This window comes from Rhinolophus ferrumequinum, chromosome 23 (genome assembly GCF_004115265.2).
Source record: "Rhinolophus ferrumequinum isolate MPI-CBG mRhiFer1 chromosome 23, mRhiFer1_v1.p, whole genome shotgun sequence".
Taxonomy (NCBI): Eukaryota; Metazoa; Chordata; class Mammalia; order Chiroptera; family Rhinolophidae; genus Rhinolophus; species Rhinolophus ferrumequinum.
The window spans coordinates 14,899,732-14,921,951 of record NC_046306.1 but is presented as its reverse complement, the minus strand read 5'-3'; the positions used below and the strand labels follow the sequence as shown (position 1 = coordinate 14,921,951).

The 22,220-nt window shown below is 51.2% G+C and overlaps 1 protein-coding gene across 10 annotated transcripts in view; it reads right to left on the bottom strand.

Annotated features, from left to right (window-relative positions):
• Positions 1-3,817: 3,817 nt before the first annotated feature.
• The window catches only part of PTPRT (protein tyrosine phosphatase receptor type T), a 945,146-nt gene continuing 926,743 nt past the window's right edge, over positions 3,818-22,220 (bottom strand). For 6 of the 10 annotated variants that reach the window (XM_033094902.1, XM_033094905.1, XM_033094904.1 and 3 more), the window contains 5 exons: positions 21,335-21,466; positions 9,894-10,019; positions 8,861-9,024; positions 5,721-5,856; positions 4,896-4,949 (listed from right to left, as the gene is read on the bottom strand). In XM_033094902.1, the coding sequence (XP_032950793.1) occupies positions 4,896-4,949; positions 5,721-5,856; positions 8,861-9,024; positions 9,894-10,019; positions 21,335-21,466 (612 nt within the window). Of the gene's footprint in view, positions 4,950-5,720; positions 5,857-8,860; positions 9,025-9,893; positions 10,020-21,334; positions 21,467-22,220 lie in introns of all 10 variants that reach the window. The other 4 variants (XM_033094898.1, XM_033094899.1, XM_033094900.1 and 1 more) reach the window with 1 other exon arrangement.

Here is a 22,220-nt window from a genome sequence, read left to right as displayed (position 1 = left end):
TGCTCCAAGGGGTTCTGGCCGGGCCCTCTCCATCCCCTGTCCTGCTGTGTCATAGAAGTGACCACTTTGCCCCGTCATTCATATGCATCCTTGGTTCTGAGAATTCCTTTTGGGTCCCAGCTTTTTGGCCTTCCTGTTTTCCTGCCTGAAGCTTTCCAACTCATCCTCTTCCACTTGGCCTCTTTTCACATCTTGTCCCATTAACTGGTTGGCCCAACAGTCTATAGCCAAGCAATGGTGGGGCTGGGATTAGAACTGAAGACTGAGCTCTTTCCATTACAACCCCATGCCCACCAATGGCTGAGCTGGACCGTAGTAACCTGTGCTTCCTGGAAGCTCCCCGTCCAGGGCCCGGCAGGTTGTAGGAACCCAGTAAGTATGTGTAGTTGAAGTGAGGAGCCTTCCAGACCACAGCCCCTCGTAGGAAGCGTGTCCACAGATGTGCCCACGTTAGCAACCATGTGACTCCCCCCGGACAAAGGGCACTAGCTTCTAATAGGCCCAGCATTTAGGAATCTGCAGAGTAGGGCCATGTCCATCTTCTCCTTTCCCTTTTGGGTTTTATGGGCTTAGCCTTTGCCACGCCCGATGGGCCTGTGCTCACCATTCTTGTATATGGCAGCGGTTTCCTTCCAGCATCCATCTGGAGGAGCCTTGAGTTGAGATTAACCCATGAACAGTGAGGTCAGGGTATCCCCAACAAAGGAGCTGCCTCGGGGAAGGTGAGCTGGACTTGAGCCTGAGCCTGGAATTGGCCTCAGGAGGAAGCAGGTGGGCCAGGCACCGTACCTCTCAGACTCATCATTCCCTGGGGTCCATCATCATGAGTTGAGGGGACCAAAGCCACATGAGGGATGGGGTACATGTGGTTAAAAATATTTGTACAGTCATATGAAAACAAATCAGGCTAAATTAGAGTGGCATGAAAATATTGCATGAATTGTTCAAGTAACACATGAAACTGTGAAGGAATTTTAAGCTTACGGTGGTCTGCTTTGGGCTTTACAAGAGCCTCTGTTTTACCCTAGTTTTTGCTGTTACGGGTAGTCCCAGGGGAAAATCTGAGACACAGTGGTAGAAAACCATTGTCTTTGAAGTCAAAAGAACCAGTTTAAATCCTGTTTCCCCCTTCACTAGCTGTGGAACTGTGGACGAATAAATGATTTACCTCCCCTGAACCTCAGTTTCCTCATCTGTAAAATGGTGACAAATCACAAACACTTCTTAGGAATATTGAAAGAACTCAGCGAGCTCACATGTTAGAGTCCCCAGCACAGGGTCTGCTAGTCCCATGTGACAGCTCAGATCTGACAGCCCGTTGCTCAGGCCACACCCAGAGAGAGGGCCAGCCTAAGAACAAGCTGGTCCCTTCCGTCCCCACAGAGGGAGGCTTGTGCTCACCATCTAGAGAGTCAGAGGCCCCTGGGGGAACCAAAATCTTCACACCAGAAAGAGTGAGAGGACCCAACGTTGGGGTACATCTGAGATGTATCCTAAAGCTATCTAGGCCTTAAACATACAGGTGGGGACGGCTGCTATCTTACGTTTTCTCCAAACGGGGTCTCTAACTAGGAGGTGAGAACCGTGAGGACCTGGACTAAGTGAGGGCGCCCTCGTTGGCACCCCAGAGACGAGAGGCTGGCCCCCGGATGGAGACTCAGAGAGCAGTAACACTGTTCTCCTCCGTACAGTGAAAGGTGAGCCCACCTGTAAGCTGGGACGATCCCTTGGGGGAGGTGGCATTTGCTCAGGGGATTTCCAAGGGAAGGGATCAAGTCCAAATTCTTGGGCCCCTGTGCTCCGTCTCATCCAACTCCTGCCACACCCTTGCCCCGTGGGAGCTTGGGGAAGGCATCCCCGTCCATAAACCTCAGTTTCTTCCTGTGTACGCTGGCCTGAGACCTGTTCGCTGCTCTGCCTTCTGGAAATGTGGTTGTGAGGAAATGAGGGGACGAGCTGGGGGGACCATCACCGGTCCCTGGGTTACCATAGCCCGAGTTTTGATAATTTTCCTTCTCCCTGAAGTCACATGTTCAGTTCCTACCATTTGAACTGATAGACACCACTGCCGTTTTTTATCTGCCAGCCAATTTCCCCGTTCCGGAGCAGAACAGATCCTAGGATTTGTGTTATGTAGCCCCGCCCCTGCCCCCTTCCATGCTGTATGGATGAACCAAGAGCTGAGAAAAGAGCGTCTAACAGGGTGACTTGCTATGCTGTAGGCTCTTTGAAGGCTGGGGGAGAGGCCGGCTGGAGCAGCAGGCTGGAGCCTGGGGACCCGCGCACACCCGGGGAGGGGCCTGTGGAAGGAGAAGAGGGGGTCTGTGGGGCTCCTTTGCCTTCCTTTGGTTTGAGATGCTTCCTTTTGAACCTCCAAAATGACAGTCCTTCCTTGATCGAGTCTGGTGTCCCTGGACCTGCAGACAGCTCCAGAGCCCATGCAATGGGAGCAGCTCCTGTGGGCTCCTTTCATGTCCCCTCGTGGGCTCCGGGTTGGTCAGCCTGCTCTGTGGTACAGCAGAGAACCCCGTTTCTCACAAAAGTAGAATCTCAGCATCCACTGCATATTTTGTTCCAGCAACAAAATAATGAGCAGACAGACAAATAGATGTGATATTAAAGAGTACACGCTTAAGGGAATGTTTTCACAGTGTGTGATGAAGGAAAAGAGGCAGCCCCCTGGCCCGAGAGGGAGCCAGCCGTCTCCGACACTGAGCTGAGCACAACATTCAAAAGTTCCTTGTGGCCCGGGGCCGAGTCTGTGTTCATGGCTGGTACTCATCTCCCTCACCCTGGCTCATCTCCTACCCTCCTCCCGCCATGCTATGCTCTAAGTGGGCTGATCTCCCACCATACTGCGCCCCCACTCCAAGGATTTTTCACTCCTTGGCCTCTGCACATGCTGATTCCTTGACCTGAATTTCCTTTCTTCCTTTTTCTGCCTGTTGACAGCCAGCTGGGATGTATGTCGCCTCCTCCAGGACGCCCTAGGCAGTCTCTCTTGCTCTTAGGCTCCTAGAACACTCGTGTGCTGTACGGGGTTCAGTCCCCACCCAACACACAGTGAGTTCTGGTGGGAGAACATGGTGCCGTATTGGATTCTGTGCTCTTCATGCCCTGTCTAGGGCTAGCCCAAGACGGAGCTGCCTATCCCAGGCTACCCCAAGGCTGTCACATAGTATGCCCAAGCACCTACTAGAGACCAAGGAAGAGAGAGTGGCCCTGGCTGGCAGACCTCTGAGCCTGAGGGAACAGGGAATTGTTTTCACTGACTAAGAGATTAGATGAGACTAGCTTTCCTGGGCAGCTGGGCATGAGGTACTAAAATATATCCGCAATTCTGGGCTTCCCAGAAGAACTGGCATCAGAAAGAAAGAATTAAATTTCCATTTGTGACGTTCTCTGCTCAGAAGTCTCTGGCCTTATTTTTCCCTCCATAAAATAATGGCTTGGCGGGAAAAGGATAAAGGAAAATAAGTCTCATCACCATTATCCGCCATTTTGGGGACCCACAATTTCACCACTCAGGAGGATGCCCCAGTTTCCTCAGTTGTCACACAGAGGTGATGCAAGGTTAACAGCTCTCCCTGGGGGGCTGTCAGACCCTGTGAGCGTCACAGGGAATGTGCCACACCTAGTACAAAGGGGAAGCTCAACAAATGTTTTCCTGTCACTGACTCACCCACACTTTGGGCAAGACCCTAGTCTCTCAGGTGTGATACTCACGGCCTATTTTAAGCCAAAGCACAAGTGGCCTTTTTCAAGATGGCAGCTGGGTTTCTCTAGGAGTTTCCATGTGGAGCTTCAAGATTATGCTCAGTGCTGTTTCCCCAGAAACCAAAGGGACCATCTGCAGACTAGCCCGTCTCCCTTGCTCAGTGGATGTGCTATGTTAGGGTGGGACCTTTTAAGGACTTTGTCAGGGAAGATTACAGGCCCCAGAGATTTGTCTTATAGCTACATCCAAACTTCCTTCCCCGCGTTTTGTTTTTTTTTCCCTTGACATAAGAGACTAAGATTTTACACTGTCCCTGCCCCCTCCCCCAGAAAGAAAGTTTCTTTTAATATATATTTGGGAAAATAATTAAATCTTACCCTGTTCATGCCTCCCAAAGGAAACGCCAGCCAAGGGACACAGAATCAGAGAGAGCTCTGCCTCAGGGCAGTGGTCCCTTTTCACAAAGACAAGGAAGAACAGCCAGTTCCCTACAGTTCCACCCCACCCCGCTGACCACAGAAAAGCATAGACAACCTTTATCCAAGAGTGCTGTAGACACAGCAGGCTGGCCAGGCTGGGGGAGGGGTGCAGATGGTTACGGGCCACGCCCCATGCAGGCTGGGTGGCAGGATGGGGCCACCACGGTGGTCTGGGAGCATCCTCAGGTCACATGATCCAGGTGTCTGGTGCTAGAAGTCACTGCAGGGGGCAGCAGAGCAGGGACCCCCAGGACCCAATGATTTCCACAACAGCGTGGAGGAGAAGATATACACCCCCACTTCCAAGGAGCAGTAGGGGAGGTGCTGCCGAGCTGGCCACTCCCAGCACCTGCAGTCAGCTGGCCGTGAGGTTCACACACTTGAAAAGAGCAAAAGCAAGAGGTTGGGGAACCAAGAAATCCGGCACCTTGTTATGGGTGCACGTCTGCGTGGGCGCGTGGCTGCAGCTGCTTGGGTATGGAAGGGAAGCCTGGGTCTTTCAGAGCCGCAGCTCCCACAGCTCCAGGGGACCCCTCAGAAGGTGCAGAGCCCACCGCGGAATGTGGGACCACCAGTCTTCTCCTTGGAGGTGGGCAGGGTGCCGCGTCTTAGCTTCTGAGCCCAGTGACTGCCATCCACAGAAAAGGGGGCTTGGCTGCACAGCCTCGGGACTCTGGCAGGTTCCCCAGCCCATCAGGCTAAAAGGAGCTTAGATATTCCAGTGCCACCTCGTATACGAATTTATACTGTTCCTGCGAGGAGGAGAGGCAGGGAGGGAGAAGGGGGGACCAGAGAGAAATCAAAAGGAGAGGGAAAATGCGTTTCGTTTAGAGACAGAGATTTTGGAGAACACTTTATCTACATCTGTGCTAACAGTCAACTCAGAATGATCCACGCAGATGCCAGCTCGGGAGGTCTGGGGTGGGGCTCAAGACTCGGCATTTGTACCACAGCTCCCACATGACGCTGAGGCTGCTGGTCCATGGACCGGACTTTGGGTAGGACCACGCTTAGAGTAGCTTGAGGGACTGATGTTAAAATTCCTCGTGCGTGGTCTGTCTCCATCACTGCAGTGGGTCTTATCCTATCCTCTGGGGCTCTGCCTGCCCGGTCTCTTTCCATCCTTTTCTCCACAGTATCCTAGACCAACACTTCATACTGTAAACATAAATTATATTAAGGCTGGACTACATTGAAAACATAGTCCACACGCTACTAATCCGGAATCCTTTCCCCTAAGCCTGAATGAGTGATCTTTCCTAAAGAATGGGCAGAAAGTAAAACGAAGTGGGGTTACGACAACTACCCGGATTAATAGCTGGACTGGCCTGCAGGAAAGAGAAGTGGGTGAGGTTGGGAGGGAGGGAAGCAGAGCAGAGAGCAGTGGGTGCAGAAGGTGTAGCCTGTAGGTACTCAGTAAGCACCCAGCCGTTGAGTGTGTTTACGATCAGGGGCTGTTTTCTTCAGGCCCAGGGAGTAGGGTCATCCCCTGGCTGACGGAGAAGAGTTCTTGGGACACTCACCAGGGTCTCCACCATGTTGGACTTGTTGTTCCGCAGCGTTTTCACGATGTGGAATACATCGATGATGTTTTGCTGCTGGATCATCTCGCACACACTGCAGATGGCGCAGAAGGTTCCGCTGCGGCCTCCCCCATTTCTAAACACAGAGTAAAGAGGTGAGTCAGATTCCTGGGGACCACCTCACCCCCGCCCCGGGCACCTGCTGATCCTAAAGCCACAGCAGCAGTGGTGGGGAGTGGCAAATACAAGGTAAGGCAACGGCGAAAGCCTTCGCCTGAGCCATGACTGTTGGAGGCCCATCTGTGCCATGAAGCGGCTTTAACCTTGGGTGAGTCACTTTCTGTGTCTGAGCCGTAAGCTTCCCATTCATATAACGGAGGCGTTGGACTAGATGAGCTTTGAGAGTTCAGTTAGCTTGATGCTTCCTTGGTTCTATGAGCTTGTTGTAGTCACCCGTGCAGCACTGACCCAAACCTTCAGGCCAGACAGACAGTGTGTCTGTGTTCATGGGGTGCCTGCATCCTTGTCCCAAAGGATGCTCTGGGGCCCCCTACACATCCAATGAAGACGGTGGACGGTTGTGTGTGATTTCCCTCCCAATTCTTCCTACCCACGAAGGATAGCCGTACCAGAGTCATCGCTGCTAGCCTAGGGTTCGTGGGCAGAGGCGGGAGTGGGTCAGAGATGCTGTATCTGAAGTGACAAGGTCTCTCTTTGTACCCCCTGGTTGAAGCAAGACCCTACAGATCAGGAGAGTAGGGATAGAGGGCTCTTGGCAGGGTCAGCTCTCTGTCACTGCTTCTTTCTGATGCCCCATAAGTCATCTTCATGGAAACACCCTCCAACTCTTTATAGAAAGTCCCTGTAGGAACCTGCCTGATTCAGAACTCCCGGGCATGTTGCCAAGAGCAACTAATGATTTCACGTAATGGTCTGTGTCTAAAGAACATCTGGACGGAAACGAAGGCACTCACGGAGTCTGCCAGATGTTTTATCTACAGGACATCCAGTGACCAGATGTTTCAAGTACAGACAGTTGCTTTCCACTCACTAGCCATTGCCTGCCTTTCAGTGTCATTTTTTTGGTGTCTCTGGTTCCCAAGGATGCCAAAGTCCCTATGCTTTCCTTTGGTTCAGACTGCTGGTCACCTTGGCTGGGGGAGAACGGATAAAAAGGTACGCCTGCAAAAGAGCAGGCTAAAATCCAACCACCTGGGAAAGAGTAGGAAGGGACCCCCAGGAAAGAGTGTTCTGTTTTTGTCTTTTTTTCTGGAATAAGAACAGCAGAGTGCAAGAGGAAGAGGTGGGTGGACACAGTGAGACCTTGAAAGGATAGGTGTGGTTCTGTGCCAACGGTGGGGCCACCTGAGTATGTGGGAGGGAACTGGAGAAAGCAGGGGTTAGCTAGCAGGGAGCCAGGTGCCAGTTTCTGGGATGTGGACTGAGCCAGTTCGACGTGGCTGATGTCACCTGTCAATGTGATCAGAACACCTCATAACATCCCCCTGGACTCCAGTCTGCACTTTGTGTCCTTTGGGAAGGGAGGATTGCTACAGGTGGTGGCCCTTAAGGTAGCTCTTTCTCTCTCTCTCTCTCTCTCTGTCTCTCTCTCACCTCTCTTTAAGCTCTCCGATTTTTCGGATATGTGCGTGCACCACCAATTTGAAAGAGGGGGAACAATAAACTAGTTTTGAACAGGCTTAATTCTGAGTTCAGTAAGGTGTTAGCAATGTCTCCACTGGCTCCACAGATATTTATTCGGAAGGAAGGAAGGCCATGGTTCAATGTTCCTTTAACATAACATTTTAAAAGAGGGAGGCCCTCTCAATCATGTCTCCCCAAATCATTTTAACACTCTCAGAAGCAAAGCGAATGATTCTGAATCAAATGTCCCACACTGGTTTTTATGCTACTGGTTTGTTTTGGGCCCGAGGTCTCTGTAGACTCCTCCTCTGTGGCCCCTTTATATCCCTGTGGCCGACTCTGACGCGTACTCTTTGAAGTAATGACATCTAGAACATTTGCATATTTGCTACCATGATATTGTGGGTCTATATGTTGGTAGATAAATGGTGTTTATTTTCTAAATATTTCAAAGCACCAGAGGGTCTTAAGATGACCTAATTCAACACACCCATTGGACAGATGAGGAAACTGAGGCTCACAAAAGTAAGCGATTTCCTTGATAACAGTTTGTCAGCCACAGTCCTGAAAGGGTCCTGACCTCCACCCTGCAGGATGACATCAGGGTCATTTTGACTGCTGATCTCTGTGCCCCAGCTATGCCTGTTGTAAGACGGGAGGTGAAGGTTCCACTTCACCCAGAAATGGAAGTATAAACACAGCCAGTCTGCGCGCCCTGTGCACTGGGAAAAAGGGTTCCCAGGGCCCTTCACGTCCATTGAGCAGCCCCTCAGGGCAGTGCCTTCCCCCAGGCTCTCCATGTCCCTGAGTTCCCACTACGCCCATAGTAAGAGATGCCCCCGCAGGCAGACATGGCAGAGGAGCCCTTGGGTTTGCTCAGAGGCAGTGTGGGTTAGTGGACAGCACATTAGCCTGGAGGCCAGTGGATTCAAATCAAAGCTGCTCTCTTCACGGCCTGATCCCTTACCCTGTCCGGGGCTTCGTTTTTCCACTACAACATGACAATGCCGACCTCACAGAGGGAATGAGGCGGTTCATTTAAATTGTCTGGCATTGAGCTACCTTAATCTATGCATTCCCCTTTCTTCTTTTTCTTCTTCAGGAAATATTGCAGAAGGATCTTGTCAGTGGAATCCACTTCATGCTGAACTTCCTTGTGACTGGCAGGACACATCACACCTCCTGTTAGAGGCTGGGGCTTATCTCTCTCTAGGGATCACTGGGGAGCATTCTGCCCTGCCCCATATTTGTGGAAAGGCCACCTGGTTTTGCGTCAGTCACTATGTCCTATGACGTTAGTTCAGGGCAACACACTGGCAACCCCAGTCCATGAAAGGATTGTAATTCCTTGAATCCACTCCATTTTGCCTTGCACGGATGTGGAGGTGCGGTGTGACCAGGCATGCCTGGGACTGGTGTTTGTGGCTGGCAGCATCCTCGGGAGTGTCCGTCCACCCACCACCCTGTGGCCCTGGAGACCCCGCCGTGGTACTCACAGGCAGTGGACCACTGTGCGTCCCTCCCTCCCGTCGTACTGCTCCTGCCACTTCTCCAGCCGGCGGACCACTTTGAGCAGAGAGCGCTTGGAGGGGGGCGTGTCCCGGTAGGCCGGCCAGCCAATGTACTGGAGGTGCTGGACTATACGGTACCCATCCTGGGGCTGAGAACAGAGAGGCTGTTAGTGCTGTGCAGTGGGGGGGTGCTTGGGGATGCAAGCCCTCCAGACACTCTGGGGGCCGCAGCGCTGTGTGGGAGACACACTGAATGAGATCTAAGCCATGGCACCATGGGGAGAGTCACAGACTCTTACTCATGTCTGCACTTCCGTGCATGCTGATTCTCCTGTCATGACTGCCCTGAACCTTCTCTTGACCTGGAAAACACCTACTCAGTCTTCAAAACCCAACTCAAATATCCCTTTCTCCAGGAAAAGCCTTCCCTGACACTACCAGGCAGAATCCACATCTCTCTCCCCAAGGTTTACGTGGCAGAACGGATCTCATTTTCCCAGTGGATAGCGAACTCTGAGGGCAGGGAATGAGTTGTGTTCACCCTGGGCCCCCAGGAAAGACCACAGTCACTTTAGTGAACAATTCTGCTCCCTCCCACCCAATTCTCCTCCACTCAGCCAGTGAATTTCATGGAAGCAACTAATTGTTTTTCATCTTGGTGTTGTTCCCAGGCTCTAGCCTGAGGCTTAATGGATCCAATCAAAAGCTGCATCAACTCACACCAAAACAGTGTGACATGGTGGGAAAGCGCTAATTTCTAAGAAGTTTGGTCTACAGGGCAGCAAGTGTGTCAGGAAACAGGCAGATGGCAGGCTGGATGTTGCCTTGTGCAGCTCTGTGTTTTGGAGCCATTGCTGGGTCTGGAGCCGGAATCGGCAAAGGCCTCACCCACCAAGGACGAGATTATCGGGAGAGCAGAGCACAGACTCTTGGCTGGCATGCAGCCTCCTCTCCCGGCAGCCTCCATCTGTTTTGCGGGGAGGAGGGGCATGGGAAGCAGTGGGGGCCGTCCACTTACCCGAGCCATGTTACAGATGCGGAATATTCTGTGAATGATGTCCTCGTCAATGTCTGCAGAGACGAACTCCACTTGGATGGGCCCATAGCACCCGGAGGTCTTCTCAGGCCAGTACTGCATACAGAGCTGGGGCAAGGACAGAAGTCACAGGAAGAATGGGGGGGCGTTGGTCTCATCTGTCACTGAGCCTTTCTTACTGCCTGCAGAACACACTGGCTATTGTGTAGGAAATTAAAACTTAGCTTCCCCATTGGGGATCAGCCACCCCCCTCCCCCCCTTTTTTTTTGGTTGTTGAAAAGCCAAAGCTGTGAACACAGAAACATGGGGCTTAGAATTCTTTGCTATGCTGATTTCACACCATTTGTTAGACTTGCTGGATCTCAGTTTCCTCATCTATATAATGGGGAGAATAATATTTACCTGGAAGTGCTGCTGTCAGGGTTTGATAGAACACTCTGAGGGAAGGGTAGGTACAATCTCTAGTTTTCTTTTCACTAATGCAAATCATGGCAAACTCTTCCCCATTCCAGGAAAACCTTCACAATGTTCATTTCATGATCAGATCATGAGCAGTTTTAAACTACATACAAGCTTTGGCATCAGACAGGCTTGGGTGGAAATCCAGGCTCTGCTGCTCACTAGCTGTGTGACCCAGGCCTCAGCTTTCTCATGTGTACAATGGGGACAATTATGCTTACTCTGCACCCAAAGGTAATGTAACACGGTGTTCTGAGATCTTGTCCGTGATCTTTCCTAGTATTCTGGAATTGGGAATTAGAACCTACAGCTGAGAGCAGAGGCAGTGGTTGCCCCTAACACAATGGTTCTTAGCCAGAGGTTGTTTTGTCACCCAGGGGACATTTGGCTATGTCTGGAGACATTTTCGATCACCACACCTGGGGGTGGCTATGGGCATCTAGCGAGTAGAGGCCAGGATGCTGCTAGACATTCTCCAAGGTAAGTATACCCCCATCTCAAGAGTAACCTGGCCCCAAATATCAATAATGCAGAGATTAGGAAACCCTGGCTTAAGGTCACAAACTGTTCCTTAGGTTTCTAGTGTCACCAAGAAGGAGAGACAGATACTTTATCCCCTTGTAACTGTTGGACCACTAAGTGATGAGTTGGAGAAAGAATACTGAGGTCGGTGGCAGGCGCTGTGGCTCAGAGAGGGGCAGAGCAAACCTTGACAAATTCCTGGTTCCCAAGGGGCATGGAGACGGACGCCGTCCAGGTTACAGGCCCCAGAGCTGGGGCACAGAGGAGTGCTAAGATTGGGTCTTCAGGCTTACCAGGGCCCACCTCAGCATGGACAAAGAGGCCATGTATTAGAAAGACCCCCAATCTGGGGGTTGGTTACACAGAGGATGGAGCTGAGATTCACAAAGACCCACCGAGGCTTCTGAGAGCAGCTTGGGATCGAATCTCTCATCAGTGGGGCCTGCCAGAGCCTATGCTGAGCTTGCAGACAAGGAGTTAGATTGTCTGAGGTGACCCGTGGAAACCCGGCCGGTGGCCTCCTCAGAGCCACTGGTGCAGGATTTTCACGAACATGATCGCCGTCAATTTTGTTGAAAGAGAACAGCCAACTCACCCTGGGCAGTTATATGCCTAAATGTCTTTTATTCTATCTTTCCTCCAGAGCTAGAACCAGAATGAAAAGCCAGGAGGAGGGAGGACATAGGAGAGAGAAAAGCACACGTCTCCCACCTGTGGAACCTGAATTCCGGCCTAGGGATAACACTGCCCACACTGTTTGCCCACAGGCCAAACCTGGCTGGCGCCTGATTTTGTAAGTACAGTTTTATTGAAATATCGCTCTACGTACTCGTTTACAGATTGTCTGTGGTTGCTTTCAAGCTACACACACTGCAGAGCTGAGTAGTTGTGACAGAGACCACGTGGTCTGCAAAACCTAAACTATTTCCTGCCTGGTTCTTCGCAGAGAACGTGTGCCCGGCCCTGTCCCGTCAGCTTGTTCTCGGGATAAAGGACCTAATGCATGTGAACAAAGCACTTAGCACAGTGCCAGGCATGGAGTGAGCACCCACTAACTCCCAGCAGTTCATAGTATTATTGAACCTATCAGTCTCAGCAGCAATAACAACGATAATACTCAGCACGAAGTTGAAGGATTCGTCTTGCCACCCGTTTTAAAAAGCAAAGATGTGCAAGGTCAAGATTCATAATGCAATGGTGCTTGCTTTCCTGGCATCTCCATTGGGGGTTACTTGAGCATATTAAGGTGTGTGTGTATGGGGCCGGGGAGGCAGGTTGCGGCTGGTCACAGGGGCCTCCGCGGCTGGACAGCATCTACTGAGCTGTGCGGTAACGACAAACTCACAGTGTAAACTTCATGTCTCTTTGCCATTGGCTCCTCTGCCTCGCACCCTTTCCAGTGATGAAGGACTGGTGCAGCTAAGTCTGGGGCTGGCCCAAGAAATCAGAATTCATCAGAACTGCCCAGTAAAAAACACAAGAATCGCCTTTATTGCCTGCATTGAATTTGATCCTAACACGCGGTGCACGGGTCCGAGGCAGCAGGGAAGGTCTATTACCCCCAATATTTCTAGTCTGGAGAGAATGCGGAATGGTTTGTCTCTTTCAATAAGATTTCAGACCCATTTCTCAAGCTGATAGGTTCTACTATGCCTCAAACAGGACTCCTGTATTTGGGACACTTCTCCACATCTGGTTTTCCAGGTCACTCTCCCATAATGCCCAGAGGGCTGCGGAAGTGTGCAGGGTCCACAGAAACCTGAATCGGAGCCATGCCTTCATTCATGTTCCCTAACTTGTGAGACTGCATCAGCAGTGGTGTGAGTGACATTCAGCTGGGTGATGTGTGGGCACGTATGGTGTTTGAGCTGCCAAGGATCGTCAGGGTCTCCCCATAGCCCGGGGCGTCACACGTAATCTACCGATGGGGAACAAGAGGAGGAAGGGGGAGACACCAAGTGTTCTGTTCTCAGTGACCCTTTGGGGCTCAGAAGTGATTCTCATTAACAACAAATGTCCTCTGTGGTCCTGGTGTCCAGACGCTGGGGTTGTGCCTCCATGGCCACCGCCATTCTGGCTGCAGGTCGTGGGGCTTCTGTCTGAAGTGCCCTGGGTTCAAATCCCAGCTCTGTCACTTTCTAGCTGAGTGACTTGCCCAAATCTTTTAGCTTCTCCGAGTTCAGTTAGGAGTGGCTGAGACTCATAATGGGTCTGTGTAGCACAGGATGTGCACGCCTAGTGAGTACTCAGGCAATGTGAGCTGTGATTATTACGCAACGTGGGGCGGAGGGTCACTCAAACAGGACGGATAAAGTGAAGTGGTTGTTTTTCTCCACTCAGTAGCTCTTATGAAACTTTCTCCTTAGAATAGTACTCAAAGGACGGCCCTCGTTGTGAAAATTCCCGACCCGCCAGCTTGGGGGAGCAGTGGGGGGGCGGGTGGAATCCTGGATAGTCAGACACTGTTCTGCACGTCGAAAGTCAAAGGAGAGAGACCTGTGGGGTGTTCTTGAGAGAGACCCAGGGGATGAAAGAGGAAGGTTGGGAGTGTGGTGGAACCGTGAAAGGTGAATCAATGTGCCATGCAACCCCCTTCCTAACCTCCTAAATAGTGAGTAAATTTATACTACCACAGAGAATGCTCAGGGTGCATGGATTTCTTGTGCAAACCAGCAAGGAACTGAGCTTTGCTCCCTGGGTGACTGAGAAATGGACCAGAGACCACAAATGGGGTCTGAGGGGCCAGACCATTAACACGCAAGCATCAGCAGTTTATAGAAATCTTGAAGGTGGGGGCTGACGGTTTCTTAAGATGCTGGGAATGAGGGGTTCAAGGAAGCCCATGTGATTCTCTGAAACTATGAGGACCCAGCTGACCTGGGGCCACACGTTCACTCAATGCAACGTGGGCATTTTCTTCCTTAGATGGAACATTTAAGTAATGGCTGTCTCCAAGAATTGATTCAAATCCTTTCGCCTAGAACCTGGACCAACAGCCTCTTCCCACCTCATACCCGAGGACTCTCCCTACTTAACCGACAGTCTGGAGAGGGGTGGTGTTGCCCGCCTAAAGTGGTTTCAGCACTGCAGACACACACAGGCAGTGCTCATGGCCACTCCTGGGAGGGAAGCCAGTCCAGTTGCTGCTGCTGATTTAGAAATGGCCGTGTTTCTTCCAGAAAAGCTGAGCGGCTTTTGTTACTTCAGCACGAGTTAAACCAACGGAAAGGCGTGAAGCCCGTGTGGCCAGCCCTGGAACAGCTGCCATACATTGTTCTACCAAGTGATCTCCATTGCTGTTTGGGCCATGAAAAGATGTCCTTCGGGGGTGCAAGTTCACACGTGGAATATAACAAACACAAAGGTAGCGCCTCCGTTAAACATTTTTTGCTGACAGAATCGGAAAGCTTGTTAGTCGCTGGAATAAACATGCTCTGATGAGTTGAAAGAAAACTAGCATATGGCCTATTTTGGGAATAAACAATTCTAAAGCATAGTTCAGTGCACCTTAGTTATGCCTTTTGTTAATTAAATAATGCTTTGATAAAATGGAAAAACTTCAGAAATTCAGGACGCTACTACTTATCAAGGTCCCTGTGATTCATGGTTGGGGGTGGCGGGGAACCATCCCAGGTAACCCAAAGATGGAGTGAATTAGTATTTTTAAGAGAAAAATATAAAAGAGTCACTTGAATTAGTTTTAAAATTCAGATCAGTGATTATAAAATTCCTTTACATAGATTCGATAAAGAGCCAAAAACATATAATTGCCTTTGATACTGTGGGCAGTGAAGGAAGACAGATGGTGGGGAAGCAAAGATGGCAAAGCGAGGGGCAGGGACGGAAAGGCACACGGGCCGTAATCACAGCACATTCCCGTCCCCCTCCTCCATCCGGCCTCCCCGCAGCCACGTGAGGTGAATAGTGCAATCTCCATGGAGTGGGTAGAAACTTACTTATGTACAAGGTGTGACAATTAAGTTCGCGAACTTGTGGCAACGATGTTGCTAACCTTTTTTTGATATCAGAGGGACTATTCATTATGAATTTGTACCAACTGGACAAACAGTTAACCAGGTTTACTATTTGGAAGTGCTGAAAAGGCTGCGTGAAAAAGTTAGACGACCTGAACTTTTCGCCAATTCATGGCTCTTGCATCACGACAATGCACCAGCTCACAGGGCACTGTCTGGGAGGGAGATTTTAGCCAGTCAACAAATAACTGTATTGGAACAGCCTCCCTACTCACATGATCTGGCCCCCAATGACTCCTTTCTTTACCCGAAGATAAAGGAAATATTGAAAGGAAGACATTTTGATGACATTCAGGACATCAAGGGTAATATGACGACAGCTCTGATAGCCATTCCAGGAAAAAAGTTCCAACATTGCTTTGAAGGGTGGACTAGGCACTGGCGTCGGTGCATAGCTTCCCAAGGGGAGCACTTCGAAGGTGACCATAGTGATATTCAGCAATGAGGTATGTGGCACTTTTTCTAGGATGAGTTTCTGAACTTAATTGTCCGACCTCGTATGGCAGCTGCATCAGAGTTCGTTTCCGGAAAGGGAGGGTGGGAGTTTAGGGGAGACTACGCAGGAAAGTAGGGTGGGTGGAAGGCAAAGACTCAGGGCAGGTTTTAGAAAGAGGTATTAAAGAGACAGCTGAGTTATGCAACTTAGGAAAGGAAAAATTGGGGGGAGAGGGTGAAAGAGGTGAGAAGGGAGGAGTGGGAGAAAAGGTAGAGAGAGGAAAAAAGTGGTTTGGCCAACAGGGTGGGTGGCTGTGCTGCCGCCCTCCAGGGGTGAGGAGGCTTGGTGGGGTTTAAGGACAAGGATGTGTGATGTTCACTCTTCAGTCAGAGGCATTTCTGGGGTACGAAACCCACGTTGCCCCCAGTGAAGCCTGAGCTGCACCTGGGGAATGAAAACAGGACTGACTCCCTTGGAATTCCTGGAAATCTTGGGGGTGGACAATGGACTTTCCCACAGGATGCAGCATAGGAAACAGAGCCCATTTTTATTTAAATCTTCATAGATAGAGTGAACTTGGCTGGCAGCATGGTTACACAAATTTAACAGATGATAACATTGAGACGTGGACAAGAAACTGGCTTAAGGCAACAGAGAAAGTATGCGGCAAGACTAGAACTTGAACTCAGATCCCTCGACCCCAGACTTCTTATTCTATTCTTACCTCCACTGTTCCAGGGAGGGAAGAGACAGAAACACAGCCCCTTGCAAAGTCAGACCTGAGGCTTGTAGAGACACGCAGACTGTATATTTTGCTAGCATGTTAGGCGGTGTTTTCACAAGCCGAGATAAAAATGGGGATATCAGTGCTTGCTATTTACCCTGCAGGCACAATGACAGGAAAAGACATCTCTGAAACATCACCTCCCCTCTTCTCCTGGGAGGATGACAAACTTGCCTCTCTCACTTCCAGAAGCTCCGTGGGAATGCATCTTTCTTGGTCCCATGCTCCCTCACCTTTCTACCCGGCTTTGCATCACCTAAACTCTCACAGTTTTCATGGTGGGAGCCTCAGAACTGGGTGACTCAGCTTTTAAACGAAAGGGACAGTCCTTCCTGCTCCATATACCCAGGTACCAGCAAGCCGGTGCTTATCAGGCACTGGACCCTGGAATTCCTGTTGTTTAAACGGCAGCAGAAGTCTTCACCATCCCTGGCAGGGGGCCCTCAGCCTGAGTCAGTGATGGGCTGTGAGACTTTGGACAGATCCATCCCTGGCCTGGGCCTCAGCCTCCTGGCCTCCAAATCCAGGGGAACCTGGGTCCAAAGTGGGGTTGACACAGCTGGCAGGACGGGCCAATGAACTATCTCCAAAGTCTAAAACCCAAAGGGGATCACGCTATTGTCCTGGAGTGGAGGACGCGGCGTCTCCGGCTTTGGGCTAGAATTAGAGCAGCTCATGTATGAGCTCTGCCTACGGCCTGCAGATCGGAAGTTCCCTGGGGAAGTTTCGTTTATGGAAACAATACAAGAAAACTAACTTAATTATTAATTTGGTCAATACGTTTTGGGAAATAAAAGCTTTCAAAATAGTGGGTCCGTGGAGGGAAGAGGGGAAATACCAAAGGTGTTTGGAGAATGCTCCCATTTTCGCTTCCGTTGTCACACGGCCTTCCCCTGACGCTGAGCCTCCTCTTTTCCTCTTATAAGGACCCTCATGCGGGGTCCACCTGGAGAACCCAGGACAATCTCACATTTCAAGATCCTTAACTTCATCCCATCTGCAAAGTCCCTTTGACCAGGTGAGATCACACATTCCGAGGTTGCAGGGTTGGATGTGGAGATCTTTCAGTGGGAGGTGGGGCCATGAGTCAGCCACCACACAGCCACAGCCGGTCGCTGGCCTAGAGGGTCTCCTGAGCTCTCTGCGCAATAGGAGAGGTGTGGCATGACCATGAAGAGGGCTTCTTTCTGTTGTCTACTCCCCACGGACTCTGGTCTAGCCACAGACGCCACAAAGAGGGAAGAGGTCTTGTCAACGCTATTGGGTGTGATTGAAAAGGTTCTTTCCGGTGTGCTCATCAGACACCCCAGTGTCATTTGCCGGATGTTGTGGCTGTAGGATTTTGCCCCTCTAATCTGGCCACAGGCCTTTGGAATCCCACAGAGCTCGGAAAATCTCTGAGGTTGAATGTAGTTGCTTTGAGAGTCTTTATCTTGAGCTGCCACTGCTCGTAATTATCTTTGGACAGCAGCCACTTCGGAGCAGTGGAAGAGTATTGGTGGCTGGGGATGGCTGACGGAGGAAGTAGCGCAGGGCTCTGTGCAGGGACAGGCAGATCTGGCCAGCAGTGCAAGGAAATAAAGCACTCTGAGATTGCGTGTCCACACCTCAAACTTATTTTGCTGTAGCTTACGGGTAGCCCAGCTACAACCCCTAACACGAGCCCTTACGAGTCCAACCCTAGGATGTGGCATTGGTCCTCTTGGGAGCAACCAAGGAGCCGGGGACCTAAGGCTGAACTGTCTGTGGCTGGGCTGGCAGAAGCGGTGGGCAGCCTTGGCACGGGCTCACAGGCAGACAAATGCTGATGCCACTTCAAAGAACCGCCCCTCCAGGTGCTGAGGGTGGCTTTTCTGCTGCTCAGGCTGTGTCATTGTTTATTTTCACAAGGCGCCCAGCTGTTGTGGTGATGATATTTACATCAGTAAGTGCTCTATTCATCTGCTGATTTCAGGGGACGTGTGCCAGCTGCATATGGCAGCCAACCTCAGGGTACTTCTAAGCCTGATACTTTTGCATTTAGAGAATCAGTTCTCAAAGCCTGTTCTGACGTTGGGGCTGAAAGATCTTCATTCACCCGGAACCACCCTGAAAGGGGAAGCCACAGCCAATGACCTTGACCCTTGCTTCTCTAAATGTCCCAAAGTGAGGTTCTTTGAAAATCCTCTTCTTTGCCTGAGCTCTGGTTTTGCAAAAAAAAAAAAAAAAAAAAGGGGGATGTTGGGAAAAGGGAACAGCAAACAGGCTTTCCTTGGTTCTACTTCACTCCTGGGCTTATGAGCAAAGTTCACTTTTTCAGGAAAAGGAACAGGGTGGTGATGCCTTCTGACTCAGGAACTCTGGGGTGGGTTGGGTGGGGGCTTTATTTTATGGAAATCCACTTAATTTCATGGTTATCTCAGATTCCAATCGGCTGTTGTTTGGGCCCCAATCCTTGGAGTCATCCTTTTTCCTCTCACTTTCCATATTCAAAATATCAGTCAGGATGTTTTGTTGGGTCCTTACATATCTAGAATCCAATCCATCGTCACCACCTAGGTTCAAGCCACCGACACCTGTCACATGGATTCCTGCCCGAGCCTCCTCTCTATTCTCTCTGTTTCCACTCTTAGTATCAACGGTCTATTAACACAGCAGCTTTTCAAGTCACTCCTCTCCTCAAAACCTGTCAATGACTCCACAGGTCAGTCCGAGTAAAACCCAGAGTTCTTCCTATGACCTCTCCCCCCAACCCCAACAAGGCTTCTCCATGACCTGGTTCTGCTGTGTTTCTGTGTCACCTTCTGCTGCTGTCCCCAAACTCGCTCTTCTCCAGTCTCAGTGGCCTCCAGCGTGTTCCTCCAAAGGGCCAGGCAGTGCCCACTGTGAGGCCGTGGTGTGGGCTGTCCCCTCAGCCTGGCACGCTCCTTCCTGAGATGGTCACATGTCTCGTTCTCTCATCTCCTCCAAACCTGCGCTGACCTTCCCGTTGGGCCCACCTCGATCGTGCAGTTACAGCTGCATCCCAGGCCCCAAACCAGCCTTCTAACCCTCATTACCCTGCCCTCTTCTTTTTCTTTTTCCAGGCACTCGTCACCTCCTAACATATCATCAAAGGACATTATACAGTGTGTGTTGTTGACTGGCTTCCCTGCTTTAGAACAGAAGGGGCAGGAGAGATGGGAGTTTTCTGGTTTGCTTTCTCTGTCCTGATGCAGGCCACGCACTCAGAGATGCTGCTGACAAATGGCAGATGCTCCACAGATGCGGCTGAATGAGTGAGCGTCACCAGTCCCGCACGTCTCTCACATGTGCACTCAAGGCGCATTCAGTTTCGCCTTCCATGACCTGCTCCTCTCTCGGCCTCCCCAACCGTCCTGCTTCCTCTCCCGCTCCTCCCCCTGCTCCCCATCTTGGCCAGTCGCTGCCCCAGACGCCTGGTTGCCCAGACCGGAACCCCTGCCACCGTCCACGAATTCTCCCTGCCATTTATGTCTCATATCCTCTCATTAAACCTGTGGACTTTACACATCCAACCCCAATTCTTTCGCCTCCTGGCCCCCTCTTCAGTTCCGATCACCCTTTTATTTTGTGCACGGGTGCAGCATTCTCTTCCCCAATCTCTTAGTTTCCAGGTTTTTCCTCCCGCTTTCCCTCCTCACTAGTCCCCAGACTCAGCTTTCAAACAGGACCTCTGCCACACCACTGCTTGACCTCTTCCACACCACTCCTCCCTGTACAGCAACTATTCTCCAACTGTGCTCCTAGGAACCCCAGAGGTTCCACGAAGGGACCCAGAACGGCAGACTCTCTGAGGGGTACCAGGAGGCGCCAAAAGACCAGGTGGGTGGAGCTCCAGGCCCCCACCCCCCACTTTAACACCAGCAGCTCTCAATCCTACCTGCTTCATAGATTGCGCTTGCATGAAAACTTTTATTTGAAGAAAGGATTCCGTGTACAAAATAAAAATCTTTTTTTTTTTTTTAATACAAAAAATAACCACTTACCACGCTGCAGGCCAGGGCCCAAGCTCCTTAGCCTGGCATGGGCAGCCGTGTGCAAGCTGGGCCCTGATGCATTTTCCAGTGTCACCACCCTCTCCTGCTGACACCCCGAGCCCCTGCCACACTACACCCCGAGCTGTTCTGCAGACAAGCCTGCATGCATTCACCCCACGCTGCCTTTGCCCCTGCTGTTCCCTCTGCTTGGAACATCTTTTCCCAGCTACTCATCTCCCACACACCAAATCTCTGCTGCCTTCTTCAAGGCCAACGTCACCTTCTTTTTGCAGTCTTCCCTCACCCTCCGGGCAGAATTAATTGCTCCCTGTTCCCCGCCAGCACAGCACTTCACTGCTGACCTCTATTATGGCACTGCCACGCGAGGTTGGGACAATTTGCTCATCTGTCTCTGTAGCCAGATTGTGCGCTCCTGGAGGGCTGAGACTACAGCTCAGATCCGTTTTTATTTTATTCCCACACCAGGCTGGCACTCACACAGAAGTGCGCTGAGTTACTGTGAGCTTCCTTCACGACAGTGAAAGGACTGCTTTTAAAACACCTGAAAGGCCATTCTCCCCTCCTCCATCCAGGAATGGCTGCCCTGCCACTGGGATGTGGGCGCCAGGAGCTGTCCCATGACGCGTGTCCTGTGTCCTGAGTATAGGGGTGTGCTGGAGGCACGTGATGCTTGGGGCTGTCAGACCCAGAGGGGCTAAGGCATGAAGCCTGCTGGACACAAGGGTTGCCTGTGACAAAGCTAGGGCTTGGTGTGGTGGTCAGTGGACAAAGGGTCCGAGGTTCCAGCAGAATGCATCGTGGAGGGGGCAGGGCGGGTGGGCGTGGCCAGGCTGGAGACACTCAGAACTGGGGGAGGCGCTGCGAGCTCTGCATGATTTGGAGTAAGGCCCTAACGAGTGCCTGGGGAATGGAGCAACGGAGTCTGGCCCTGGGTTCTGGGGGGCCAGACAAAGCTCCCCAGCAAGTCACTGCTGGGATACAGAGAGTGACAGGGCCAGCAGGACATGCCTGGCTTTTGCTGGGAACCGAATGGGCTTGCTTGTTGCTCACAGCCACAGTGCCTGTCAGACAGCAGCTCGACTGGGCAGAGGCAGCACGGTGTTGGCTCTCAGGGCTCTGCCTCCAACTCTAGGGCACGGCTGCCCTAACGTATCTGGGCATCTAGGGCAGTGGCCGGGCCTCGTCCTACCTGGGCAGTGTCCATCTCATTCAGCATCACCACGGACGAGCAGTTATAATCGAACACCAGCCTCCAGAAGTCTGCCACAGTGTTGGGTAGAGGGTGTTGCGTGACCACGAAGGCGGCGGGCTGCTTGTGGCTCTGACAAAGGAACGACACAGGCTTCGTAAAATATACATCCATCAGCAATGTTCTGAGGCTGATGAGCGCGGATGGCTGCCAGTGGCCCCGAGCTGCCAAACAGATTACACAGAGCACCTGGCTGTTCTGTTATCTCTGGGTGCCCTGGCGGCAAAGGGGCCCTTCTTGTAATGAACTCATTCTCCTCCAAACTAAGACATTTCATTAGGAAAGTGTCACTCGGATGGGGATTATCCAAATAAATTATTTATGTCTTGGAGCTCAGCAAATAATCATAATTACAATATGAAATGAAAGATTCTGAAGGCAGATTTGCTGCTCTGCTGGCCAAGGCTCCTCTTGGGATAAAACGAGTATCTTGTGTCCCCGTGCCCACAATGCTGCAAGAGGGATCGGCTTAGCCTGAGGCAGAGAGCCTCCTGAAGGGGCTAATACAGCCGGAGGCTCACTCCTGCCCCAGGGGTAGAAGGAGGGCTGAGCTGGCCCGGCAGGAGATGGGCACTGTGCCCAATGGGGCAGAGAAAGGTGCCTAGGTTTTAGAGTCAGGCAGACCCGGGTTCAAACCCAGCTCTGCCACGTGCACATTATAAGTCATCCATCCATTCATTCAGCCAATCATTCATTCATCCAGTCATTCATTCAAGCATCACTGGCAAAGTGACTTTTTCTTTTTTTCAGTGCTAAGTGTTGGCAAGTTACTAGAGCTCTCCAAATCTCAGGTTCTTCCTCTGGAAAATGGGAATCAGAACTCCCA